At 36.4% G+C, this 13,141-nt stretch overlaps 1 protein-coding gene across 1 annotated transcript; it reads left to right on the forward strand.

The window, feature by feature from the left end:
- The first annotated feature begins 696 nt into the window (after positions 1-696).
- LOC114419037 lies at positions 697-10,202 on the forward strand. The gene is made up of 6 exons (XM_028384625.1): positions 697-918; positions 2,113-2,230; positions 2,528-2,627; positions 3,252-3,338; positions 9,672-9,795; positions 9,970-10,202. The coding sequence occupies exons 1-6, from the start codon at positions 858-860 to the stop codon at positions 10,008-10,010; spliced, it is 531 nt and encodes a 176-aa protein (XP_028240426.1). The 5' UTR covers positions 697-857; the 3' UTR covers positions 10,011-10,202.
- The last annotated feature ends 2,939 nt before the right edge of the window (positions 10,203-13,141 follow it).

A 13,141-nucleotide genomic window follows, 5' to 3' on the forward strand; every position in this document is an offset into this window, starting at 1 on the left:
AAGAAGAAATTCGTATTAAAAAAAATTCAAAACATACGGATTGACAATTCGTATGATTCATACAGATTATTAATAATTCGTATGTTTTGAATTTTTTTATACATTATTTTATTTACAAAATTTGATAATTAAACAAATCTGATATTTAATTGAATGTTATATTTAGATATTTATTACAGTAATTAATAGTTAAATAAATTTGATATATAATTGAATGATGTATTTAGATGTTTATTACCGTGATTGGAAATTAAACAAATATGATATTTAATTGAATGATGTATTTAGATGTTTATTATAACAATTGATAATTAAATAAATTTGATATTTTTTTACATATGTAAATTTTTATTAAAACTATAATTTTTATTTATAATTTATATATGTAAAAAATTAATTATTAGATAAAAATTAATTATCACAAAATTTATTATATAAATTTACATGTGCATTAAATATACATTAGAAATTTTAGTATTATATATAATGATATTAATTATTTCATAACATAATTGATGTATTAATTCAGTTGGTTAGAAGTTGTGTTAATAATATGAAAATTACAGATTTAATTTTTCTTGGACATTAATTTTAAATTAATTCCAAAATTATATTTTTGAAAAAAAATAAAATCCTATGGCCATGCCCAAAAGTAACGAGCCCAACTTCAAGTGAAATGCACCGCAACGGTCTTGTTAATAACGAAACTAAAACGAAATCTAGAGATATTATCGAAGCGCAAAACGAGAAGTAGGATCTGTTGTTCTTCGTTTTCTACGAGGAAGCAAAATAACAATAACAGAGGAAGAAAGAAAATCACACAGTTTCAGTTTCAGTTTCAGCTTCGCTTTGTAGAAATGGCTACTCTATCAAGCTTCATTGCTACGCCGAAGAATCCCAAGACCCACTTTCTCTCAGGTGATTACTTCCATCACCATCATCATCACCATCACCATTGCCATTGCCCAAAAGGGTACCACTCTAAAGTGAAAAATCTTTCCCTTTTTTTTCTTTTGCACTATTCATTGTTGTTCCTTAGATTGTATTTTCCGTTCTGATGTCGTTCCGTATATCAAGTTTGCAGCTTTTATTTATTTGTGCTTGTGTATTTGTAATTCTCGGATATTCCAAAAATCCTTTTTTGGGGGGTCAAATGAAAATCGAAAAAAAAATGGAATTGTTTTAGTTGTGACTTTGGTGTTTGGTTCCTAGATAATGGGGAAGCTTGATTAGACTCATTTGGTTGAATTGCGTTAAGAGAATCCACTTCCTTTAGGTTATGTTTGATTGGGGTGAGAATGAACAGGTGGAAGATGAGAATGTGAACTAAACTTGATTGTTTTGTATGCCTATATATACATTGCCATCCGACCAACTATACCATACCAAACATATATTTCTCTTGGTTTCATTTTGAGGAGGATGTGATACTTGATTCTTGATACATTCATGCTTCATGCTGCCTTCTTTTTCTCTGTTTTTGTTTTAGGGAAAAGTATATAATTTGGGCCCCTAAAGATGTTACTTGTCATGTAATTGTGTGTGTGTGTGTTTTTTTTTTCTTCTTTTTTTGTCTCCAAAAGTTTCCGGCTTTACAAATTGATCCCCAAAGATATGAACTTGTTAGCAAGTTTATTACATTGGTAGAGTGAACTTGTTAGCAAGCTAACACTTTCATGACCTATTTGGCTATTTGTAAAGACAAAAATCTTCAAGGACCACAACAATTTGAATAACATCTTTCAAGGATTAAATTATATATTTGGTCTGGTTTATTTAGCTTTTTGTGGATATGAGTTGAAGTTAGTATAGATGTAAATGTAAATATGTAATTTTGGAGCCACACAATTCTGATCACCTGATGTCAGGGGATGCAGGCATGGGCAAGGTATTTGCGTGGGCCTTTTTCGCTTTCCATGTTTTAGGGATTTTTATATCTGTACTACTGGCAAATAACTTAATGAAAACATCCTTGTGTTAAATTCAAGGAATAAAGAATGTTGTTTGATTCTTGCTACTGTAATTATGAATGGTAATGTATTAAAGCTTAACATATCCAACACCCCCTTTCTAGTGATTTTCCAGGAAATCTTATATTCAGATTAATGTCAGGTTCCTCATTCATGTCGATGGACAAATGCTTCTTGAAAATCAGCACCAGCGGACACTTTACAGATTTCTCTTTAAGGGCTAAAGCAACATGTAACCAACCACTTGTTATTCAAGCTGGGTAGGAGGACCTAACTTTGTGGTGCATCTTTTTTGTATTTTTTTTGTTTGGGGGGGAGGGGGGGTACATAACTGTATGGTATATAAGTGTAGCAACGAATGTTATAACCCTCCAGCTATTCTTGTTCTTGTTTTATTTTTTGTTTTCTAATTAAATATTGTTGTGATTGTCAATTGTATCTTATATTTAACTCATTTGCTTGTCTAAAATATTGGCACAATCATAATTTTAACAGGTTGGTATACCTTTTGGGATTACGTTAACTTTATTGTGTTTCTAATCTCTCTGCTAGAACAGTGGTGATGGTGGAAGACCAAGTAGTGGAAGTATTTTTGTTGGTGGTTTTGTATTGGGAGGACTAATTGCTGGAGCATTGGGTTGTCTATATGCACCTCAGGTATGTCTGCAGAACCAACTTTGTCCATTTTAAAGATTTTCCTTTTCATGTGACTGGGAAGAAGGTCTCTTGTTTCTTCAATTTATAGTCAATTACTGGTGACTCATTACCCATATTGTGGAATATTGTCTGCTTAACTTGTGAAGAATATACTTTACTTCACTTTGGTCAAAGTTTAGTTTTGTTAAAATCAGATGTGAATCTAATCTTAAACACGTCACTTACACATTTTCTGTATTAATTAATGTCCATCACCTTACTCTTATAAAGTTGCTAGATAATTCCCATGATTATGTAATATGTACACATGCATCAAATTTCAATATGATTTCTTCATTTTTTATTGTGGCACATCTGCATTGACTTGGTTCTATTTATGTTGGCTCTCTTTGGAACCACGCATATATGTTGGCTTTCAACAACTGCTGTGGTTTGTTTTCACATGCTTGAAAAGAAAGAACTTCATGAATGAATTTACTAGTTTTTAAACTTTTTTCTTTCAAGTTTATGAACTGCAATTTTTTGTGGATGGAACTGCTTTTTATGTGTTGTTTTAAGATTGTATAATGAGTTTAAAGGTCAGAAAATATATTATCTTTGACTTCTATGTTATTAACTTTACAGATAAGCAGGGCACTAGCTGGAGCTGACAGTAAAGACTTAATGAGGAAACTTCCAAAATTCATGTATGATGAAGAAAAAGCACTGGAGGTCAGGAAATTTTCCCGCAGTTACCATTTACTTGAAAGTTGAACCATGCTCATTGAGTGTGTCTGAATGTTTGTGAAAAAGGAAGAACTTAAGCTTATGTTTAGTATATGAAATTCACTCCCCCCTCCTCCTCCTAGGCCTCATAGAAAAAGAAAACATAACCTAAATTGGTGCCTAGTATAACTTAATGAGTTTATCCAGCAATTGAAGTCAATGACCCAAAATATGAGTAGTGAATTCAGAAAATTTACAATACTTACACATAAGTAAATATTTGCAAAATGATCACAATTACATATAAAAAGAACAATATAATAAGCTAAATTCATTGTTAATGTAAATAGATTGTTAAGTAAAATCTAATTCACTAGGGTCAGCCTAGTGGTGGGGAGTTGGAGTAGATGCATGAGGACTTAGATTCGGTTCTCATTGCCATCATTGTACACAAAGAAAATTGTATTGTGCAGGAAGTAAGGGTACATCTGATAACAGCACTAACTTAGCCACTAGCAGCAGATCCACGAGGACTGTTAAGGTGCCCACCCACTATAATGACTTCGTGTAGGCACAAGAGGGAACAGCCATGATGCAGAGCACTTTCCACCAATTCTGTTATTTCCAAATTCCATTTCTGTTACAACAGATTATAGCAATTCTGTTATTGATGTAGTAAGCATAGTTCTTCTATAAATAGTGAATGAAATAAGGGAAAGGGGTATTGATTACCTTTATCAAACTCTTTCTTATTTCTTTATCTTTCTGCAACTTAGTTGATAGCTGTAACAACTGGTCCGACCTGCTGTCAACCATGCCTGAGCATAACACACGTCGAACCACCACTAACCGCCTCGAGGAGGCGGTCACCTGCCTTACCTAGAGCCACACCAACCTCACCCAGACACAAACCACCCTTTCCCAAGCCCAATCCACCCTCAACTCTAAAATTGACTCCATCCTTGAACACCTTGTGACCCTCATCTTCCTCGCCCAAATCACCCAGCACACCCATCCAACCACCACATTCTCCTCCTCACGTGAAATTGGAGGTACCGAGATTCGATGGACAAGACCCCATGGGGTGGATATTTAAGATATCCCAATTTTTTGATTACCAAGCGATCCCAGACCACGAACGGCTTACAGTGGCCTCCTTCTACATAGAGGGCGCAACATTAAGCTGGTATCAGTGGATGTCCTGGAACGGGTTTCTTATCTCGTGGCCAACGATGCTCCAGGCGTTGGAATCTCGTTTCACCCCATCCTTCTACGATGATCCACAGGGCGCCTTGTTTAAGCTGCAACAGAGAGGAACGATGAATAACTATCTCACTGAATATGAGTGCCTCGCAAAACGGATCGTAGGCTTCGCTCCCCCCATTTCTACTAAGCTGCTTCGTGTTCGGTCTCTTCCTGGAATTACGCCATAAGGTCTAGGCTCTCCAACCTTTATCTCTTCCCCAAGCCGCCACGTTAGCCAAGCTCCAAGAAGACAAATTAAATGATTGCCGCCGTGATTTTTGACCCCAGGCACCACCTCAAACCTCTCCAGTTCTGCCGCCGTTACCAGCAAGTCCTTCGGCACCCAGACTACCCTTCAAGAGATTATTTCCTGAAGACATGGCCCTTCGCAGAGATAAAGGACTTTGTTACCACTGCGATGAGAAGTGGGTCGTCGGCCATCGTTGCCAGCCACGCCTCCACCTCATTATAGCCAAGCCGGACGTGGATCCTCCAACCCTAGACCAGTTACTAACCAGCCCTCCTCCTGAGCCTCTTTCTCCTGTTGACCCAGACCCAGGCTCCCCTCCACATATCAGTTTCCACGCCTTTGCAGGGACAGACCTCGGCTCCAGAGACATTTCGTCTCTATGGCTCCATCGCCTATCATCACATGGTTATCTTGATTGATGGAGGGAGCACCCACAACTTCATCCAATCCCGCGTCGCCCGTTTCCTCCACCTTCCATCCACATCGACACAAACCCTTCAAGTCATGGTGGGTAATGGCAGCACCCTAGGGTGCAATACCATCTCTTTTAGCGTACCCCTTACATTGCAGGGCCACGCTTTCTCAGTGGTGCCGATATTGTCCTGGGAGTGCAATGGTTGAAATTGTTGGGCCCCATTACCACGGATTACTCCACGTTACATATGACATTTTCATATTTGGGCCAGCCCATTATGCTCTGTGTTGATGTGCCTCTATCTCCAACACAGGTCTTAGCCCAACAACTTAAATGTTTCGTGCACACACACATCTCTGCCTTGTACCACATAACACCCATTCCTAACCCAACCCAACTGTCTTCCACCCCACCACCCACAACACTTCTGAATACACCACCAGTCATCCTCTCCCTTCTTGACACCTTCATCAGCATCTTCACAGAACCGCACCAGCTCCCACCCATTTTTGCTATCACCCATCATGTTCACCTATTTCCCAACTCTCCTCCAATGAACGTCAAACCATACAGACATGGTTATCAAACTCTACTCTAGTTTTAAATCGTAAAATTGTACGATTTTACGAATTTGTACACTCCCAACGAGTTGAATCGCACACAAAATCGTTTTGTGGTAGAATCGGAGTAAAGTCGGTAGAATCAGACCAAATTCGGAGTAAACTCGATAGAATGAACCAAACTCGAAGTAAACTCAGAAGAGCTTAAGATGATGGAGATGAAGATGATGGTGGTGGTGGTGGTGATATTGGAGATGATTTAATTAGAAGATTGATGAACATTTGAACTATTTCTATGTTTTTTAAATGTTTTTATTTTAAGAACTTATGTTTGGTATTGTATGAATTTTTGTTTAATTGGGTGTGGACTATATTAGTTTATTGAATTATAGTTAAAGTTTGTTATTTTGATTTATTTCAGGGTTGAAATATTTAGTTATGATTTTATATATAGGAATTTTAATATATTTTAGTAAACTCTTATGAGTTTACGAGTCGATTCTACGAGTCGAGTTTATAGGGCCTCCACAAGTTTACGTAGAATTGCGAGTTTGACAACCTTGCATACAAATACCCTTATTACTAGAAGATGGAGCTGGAGAAATAGGTGGCTACGATGCTCAACGTTGGTCTTATCCAACCAAGCCACATTCCTTTCTCATCTACGGTACTGTTTGTCAAAAAAATGGATGGAAGCTGGCATTATTGCGTTGATTACAGGGCCTTAAATGCCATCACAGTCAAAGACTGTTTTTCGATGTCCACCATCGACGAGCTGTTGGATAAATTGGGTCACGCGTCATGGTTTTCTAAGCTCGATCTGTGTCAAGGATTTCACCAGATTCAAATGGCGGAGGAAGACATTCCTAAAACGGTGTTTCAAACCCACCACGACCACTACGAATTCAAAGTCATGCCGTTCGGCTTGTGTAATGCTCCATCGACTTTCCAGGCAACTATGAACGATGCTTTCTGTCCATTTCTGTGCAAATTTGTTGTCGTTTTCTTGACGACATATTGGTATACAGTCCTACCCTTTCAGCGCACGTGGAACACTTGGAATCTGTCCTCTCTTCGCTATCTTGGGGTCAATTTCTCTTGCGCCGGTCTAAGTGCATCTTCACACAAAACCAGCTTCAATACTTGAGCCATATTGTTTCGGCTAACAGTGTAGCACCAGACCCTAACAAAATAGAGGCTATGATCAATTGGCCTGTTCCTTCATCCTGACGTCCTTAAGAGGTTTCCTGGGCCTCGTCGGATTCTAACGGAAATTTGTTCGGAGATATGCCGCCATTGCAGAACCTCTAACTCAGCTCCTTTGGAAAGATCAATTTTCCTGGTCTGCAGAAGCCTAGTGTGCTTTTGACCAACTGAAGAGAGCCATGACAGAAGCTTCGATATTGGCCACACCGGGTTTTATGATACCATTTACGGTGCTGAGCAAAAAAAAAAAAAATGATACCATTTACGGTGGAAACTGACGCTTCAGGTACAACCATGGGAGCCGTCCTTATTCAGCAGTCCCACCATCTTGCTTATTACAGTAAGGTATTTTGTCCTCGTCTCCAACGAGCGTCCACGTATGTCTGGGAGCTTCACGCTATCACATCAGTAGTTTGGAAATGGCGCTAGTACCTCTTGGGCCACCTTTTTGTAATTCTGACTGATCACCGAAGCTTGAAGGATCTTATGTCGCAGGTTATTTAGACCCTAGAGCAGCAAACTTATCTATCTAAACTTCTTGGTTATGACTATACAATCAAATATAAGTCAGGACCATGCAATGATGTTGTTGCTGATGTCCTGTCTCGGATACTGACCACGGAGGTCAGCCAACTCTTCGTGTTATCCTTGCCCCATTTCATTTTCATGGACCGGCTTCACCACTCATTAACTGCTAATGACGCTTATGTCGGCTTGTGCCGACAAATCCTGCAAAATCCAGAAGCTCATCCTGACTTCAACATTCATCGCGATTTCATTCTTTATCAGGGTAAGCTCTGGCAGCTGGCTGGCAATGCATTTATCCCTACACTACTGGAAAAATTCCACAAAACACCACTAGGAGGTCACACAGGGGTTGCCAAGACCCCTTCATTGTTTACAGGAGAATTTCCGGTGGCCGCATATGCATAACGACGTTCACCGGTATGTGACCCAATGCCCAATCTGCCAACAGACCAAGTATGAAACTCGGAATCTCGCAGGTCTGCTCCATCTGCCAGTCCCGACGGCGATCTAGGAGGATCTTTCTTTAAACTAAATCACCGGGCTTCCTTCTTTGCAGGGTTACACCACCATTCTTGTGCTTGTCGACAGATACTCCTAGGGGACCCATTTAGGCGCCTTACATCCCCATTATACAGCTTACAAGGTTGCCTTGCTCTTCATGGATTTAGTTTGTAAACTTCATGGCTTTCCACGAAGTATCGTTTCCAACAGAGATCCCCTCTTCATCAGTGCCTTTGCGGGAACTCTTCTGGTTAAGCGGCACCAAGCTCCGAATGTGCACAACATACCATCCTCAATTCGACGGCCAAACTGAAGTTTTGAATAGAGTTCTCGAGCAATACCTCTACGCCTTTGTGCATGACCGATCCTTCAATTGGTTCAAATTCCTCACACTGGCGAAATGATCGTACAACACGTTCGTTCACTCCAGCACTGGCCTTTCACCATTTGAGGTTATCTATGGCAAACCTCCCCCATCTATCCCCCCCAATATTTGCAGGATTCAACTTCGGTTGAAGCAGTTGACTCATTGATGGCAACTCGGGCAGCAATCCATACTAAATTACAAAGATGATTACATAAAACTCAAAATGCAATGAAGATGGCAGCTGATAGTCACTGCTGGGATGTTCAATTTTCTGTCAATGATTAGGTGTATGTTAAGCTACAGCTGTATCGACAAACTTCCTGCACCAACCTTCACCAAGCTGTCAACTCGTTTTTTTGGCCCCTTCCAGATACAGGAGCTAATTGGCCTGGTGGCTTACCGGTTGGCATTACCTGCCTCTTCTAAGATACACCCTGTCTTTCATGTTTCTCTACTAAAGCCCCACCATGGGCCTCTGCCAGGATCCCCGACTAGCTTTCCGCATTCAAACACAAACAACCACCCATCATCGAACCTTTCTCTCTTCTGGAATGGAAGTGGGACATCTCCGTTTCTCCCCCAACCAAACTCGTTTTGGTCTAGTGGAAGGGATTGGCCCCAGAGGACACATCGTGGGAAGACTGAGATTCTTTACGGGAATCTTACAACCTTGTGGACAAGGTTGTTCTTCCAGTGCGGGGAGATGATAGCAGCACTAACTTAGCCACTAGCAGCAGACCCACGGGGACCGTTAAGGTGCCTACCCGCTATAACGACTTCGTGCAGGCACAAGAGGGAACATCCATGACGCAGAGCACTTTCCCACCAATTCTGTTATTTCCAAATTCCATTTCCGCATCAGGAAAAGGGGGGACATCTTTCAGGGAAGAAAGTGACTCATACTTTAAGTCCATGTTATGAACTTATGTGAAGTCAATTTTAATTTTGTTTAGAAAGAGTGATGTGGTACATCATTAGAATTTGAGGAACTTGTGGCAGTTGCATTTGATTTTGAGAATAAAGTATTTATTGTAGAAATCATAAGGGAGTGTAAAAAAAATCATTAGTAGTACAATTTTGTACATTCCAATGAATTTTTTTTCTTAGTTCTTTAACTGATGCCTTAAGGGTACTGATTAACATTTGTCCTTTTTGAATTTAGAATTTTTTTATTTTTTTTTCATACGCCATGAGTAAAGGGTAGTTTTTATATTCACTATGCAATATGATGAAATTCATGTTATCTTCTGCTGTGATGAAAATATAGAGGACTCGCGAGGTGCTAACTGAGAAAATAGCGCAGTTGAACTCTGCCATAGATGGTGTTTCTGCACAGTTGCGGCCAGATGAAGACTCAAATGAAATTGCCGTGAACTCAGAGGAAATTGAAAGTAAGTTTAGTAATCACATGAATTATGATCACTTAAATAAGTCTTGTGCTTACAAAATTATCATTTCTTTTAATATTTATTATTTATGTATAATTATATGGTCCTGATTTACAATTCCCATTTCTTACAATAAACAAGAGTTCTCACTTGCTTTTGCTTCTCATATAATGACAGCACCAATCAGCGATGAAAGTGAAATCGAAGTCAACAAATAAAAAGCTGTTGTCATTTACTCCAAGTTGATGTCACAAATTGCTTTTGCATCATTGAATCTATTAATGTATGTACTTGACACAAGTTGGTTCCAGCAAACGTAGATTATGTTCTGTTGCTGAACAAGTCTCCGTTAAATAGACAATTTGTTACATTGACAAGTTATACCAATAATTCATTTAATTTACTGTCCATCTTTATCTTATAACATTAATAATATTGAGGGCGGATACGTGTTAATTTTTTTAATATTCAAATACAACCCCAATTATTTAGATTAATATGTCATTGTTCCAAGTAAAATTAGACTTAGATTTTCTTAAGTTTTTAGGTTTAAGCCTTATTAATAAAAAAAATGTTGGTTAGAGAAATTTTACTAAAGATGATTTATCAGTTTTGTTTTTTTTACAGACGTTAATTATTGACAAAATTAATAATAATTTTACATCAACAGCAATAACATGGTGGAACCCCCCGCCCCCCCCCCCCCCTCCCCCCAAAAAAAAGCCTGTGAAATTATTATGTATAAGAAATTTTTGCTAAAATGAAAAATAAGGAAACCTAAAAAAAACACCATTCCTTTTAAGAAAAAATACCAATTATTTAATTTTGACACTATCAAAACTAGTATTTTTTAACTTTCCAATTTTGATCTTAATCCAAAGTAATAATTATTTAGTTTTACTTTTTATACTTCATATGTTATATGCAAAATATTAAATAAACTGAAAGACATAATTAAACATAAGAATATTTAATTATTATAATACAGTAATAAAAATATTTAAAACAAATTATTTATTTTTATAATGATCTTCACTTTTTGTTTTGTTTGCATTTTGCTTTGTTTTATTACTTAAGTTACATTCAGTAATTAATGATTTTATTTCATAAATTTTATTTTTGTAAAAGATTTATTAAATATAGTGTTTGTTTCTTTGACATATTATGTTATGCGCTGGTTAGAGGAGGAAGGAGGAAGAAGGTGAGAGTAACGGAGAGAGACGTGTTTTCCTTGATTCGAGGTCAAGGAACCTCCTGACTAAGCTATAATTCTCGAAATGTATTTCTTCTTCTTTATTCAAGTTCCGGGACAAGCTTTTATACAATGAGTTTAACAAACTCTAGCAACGGTTTCGTAACTACTGCAACTAACTACCCAACGACCTAACCAACTCACCCTTGGTCCATACAAGGCATGACTCAACTTATCCATGTATGCAGCTTTATGTGAGAGATGTCTTCGTGCTGCATTTTCTTCCTAACATATTATCAGATATATTATGTCAGTCTAATTATGTTAGTATAATTGTTAATATTTTTATTATATGAACATGCATAACAAATGAACACTATATTTCTTTGTTTTTTATTTTATTTTTAAAATATTAGACATGATGTATAAAAAAAAAACTTAGAAGAACGATTTTCCCTTTTATTTATAGAAAGACTTAAATAATGATAAAATAAAAATGTAGTAAATAGACATGTTACCACCACGCTAATAATGTCCTGCAAAGCATATACAAGGAAATTTTGCGACGGTTTTAGATACAATCACAGTCCAAGTCAGCAATTGTTAGCTGCGCAGCATCACCAACAGCCAATGAGAAACATAACACTTCCATGATTTTGGACTCAATTTTTTTCTTTTTTAATCGTTTGGCAGCTTGCAGTGTATCTGTCACCATTAATCTCCAAACCAATAGACAACAAAACTCAAGAAATGGGGATGTTTTGGGATTGGCCTTTCTTTCCTATAATTATTTTGAGTAAATATTGGTGGCCGTTGACATTGGTTCATGATTCAATGATTTCAACACTTGGTGAGAGAAAAAAAAATATATAAGTATAACAGAGTTTATGATATAACATAAAGAAAAAGATAAAAATAAATAAGAAATATTGGTGTGATATTTAAAATTAAGGAATATCTATGTATCACTACTTATTTGCAAATCAACAAGGATTGAATCCATGTGGACCAAGTCAGCTTATATTCCTTTCTGTGGTGATATTATACTCTCATGACAACACTGTGTATCTTTTCTCATGTATATATATATATTCTAAACTCAAATTAAATAAAATGAGATCAATATCAATTTTCTTCTAATTAACCAACTATTTAAATTATATTTACCTAATGCTTAATTTTCTTCAATTAATATTAAATATAACAACAAATTAATAAACAATTAACATTTGATATAAAAAAAGCTAACATTTATCCTTAAAAAATATTAAAGACAACAAATTATCAGTCACCCACTTGATATTAAACTCTTTCTACTCTCAGTTCGAGTAACAATTTGTTGTTTATTATTTTTATTTTTTATCAGAGCATCTCTGGGATATTATTATGGTAAGATATTAATTTCTCAAATAAAATATTTTGACTAGAAAAACTTCCCAACAGTTGTCTTTTTTCAATTTTTCATTAAGTACGCGTTAATTAGTTAATATACACTCTAATTCATTGAATGCAGAACTCACAAATTCTGTCTTGTTCGCATACGTTGTTAGTCACCCACTTGATATTAAACTCTTCCTTCTCAATTTGAGTTGGAATTCTATAATACAAAAAAGTTTAATTATACTTTTGGTCGGGTGTGCTTATACTCTTAATTGTATTGTGTTTGTATCTTATTTTTGCTTTCTATTTTTTTAATAAATTAAATTTCTTTTAGAGAAAAAAGAATTATATATATTGACAGTAAAATTTTTTTTATATAATTATTCAATGACAATTTATATTAACTTTTAAAATAATTATTTTAATTAAAATAATTTAAACGATAATTTATAATTAAATAATCTTGTTTTATCCTGATATATAGACATTAAATTCATTCTTTTTTTTAATATCAACTAGTAATAAGCTTGTTTTTATTAATTGTCAATTTTCTTCTGCCTAATGTAATTATTTTCAATTCAATCTATCTATCCCCTCCAATTTGCAAGTACTCCTAGGTGTTGTGATGAGCTTGAGATTGAATATAATGGCAGCTGAATGTTGTGATTCTCACCTGAAGTTGCGCTTCCCAGTAGTATTTTTTGTATTTCTTAAATAGCTACGTTACGTACTTACGTTGGTATTCCACCCAAACAGCTCTATCAGAGTAAGGGATAG

Source organism: Glycine soja, chromosome 1 (assembly GCF_004193775.1).
Source record: "Glycine soja cultivar W05 chromosome 1, ASM419377v2, whole genome shotgun sequence".
Lineage (NCBI taxonomy): Eukaryota > Viridiplantae > Streptophyta > Magnoliopsida > Fabales > Fabaceae > Glycine > Glycine soja.

Coding starts and splice junctions, on each gene's coding strand:
- LOC114419037 (XM_028384625.1), top strand. CDS start 858: ATGGCTACTCTATCAAGCTTCATTGCTACGCCGAAGAATCCCAAGACC. Junction 919..2,112: donor CAAGACCCACTTTCTCTCAG/GTGATTACTTCC, acceptor GATTAATGTCAG/GTTCCTCATTCATGTCGATG. Junction 2,628..3,251: donor GTTGTCTATATGCACCTCAG/GTATGTCTGCAG, acceptor TTAACTTTACAG/ATAAGCAGGGCACTAGCTGG.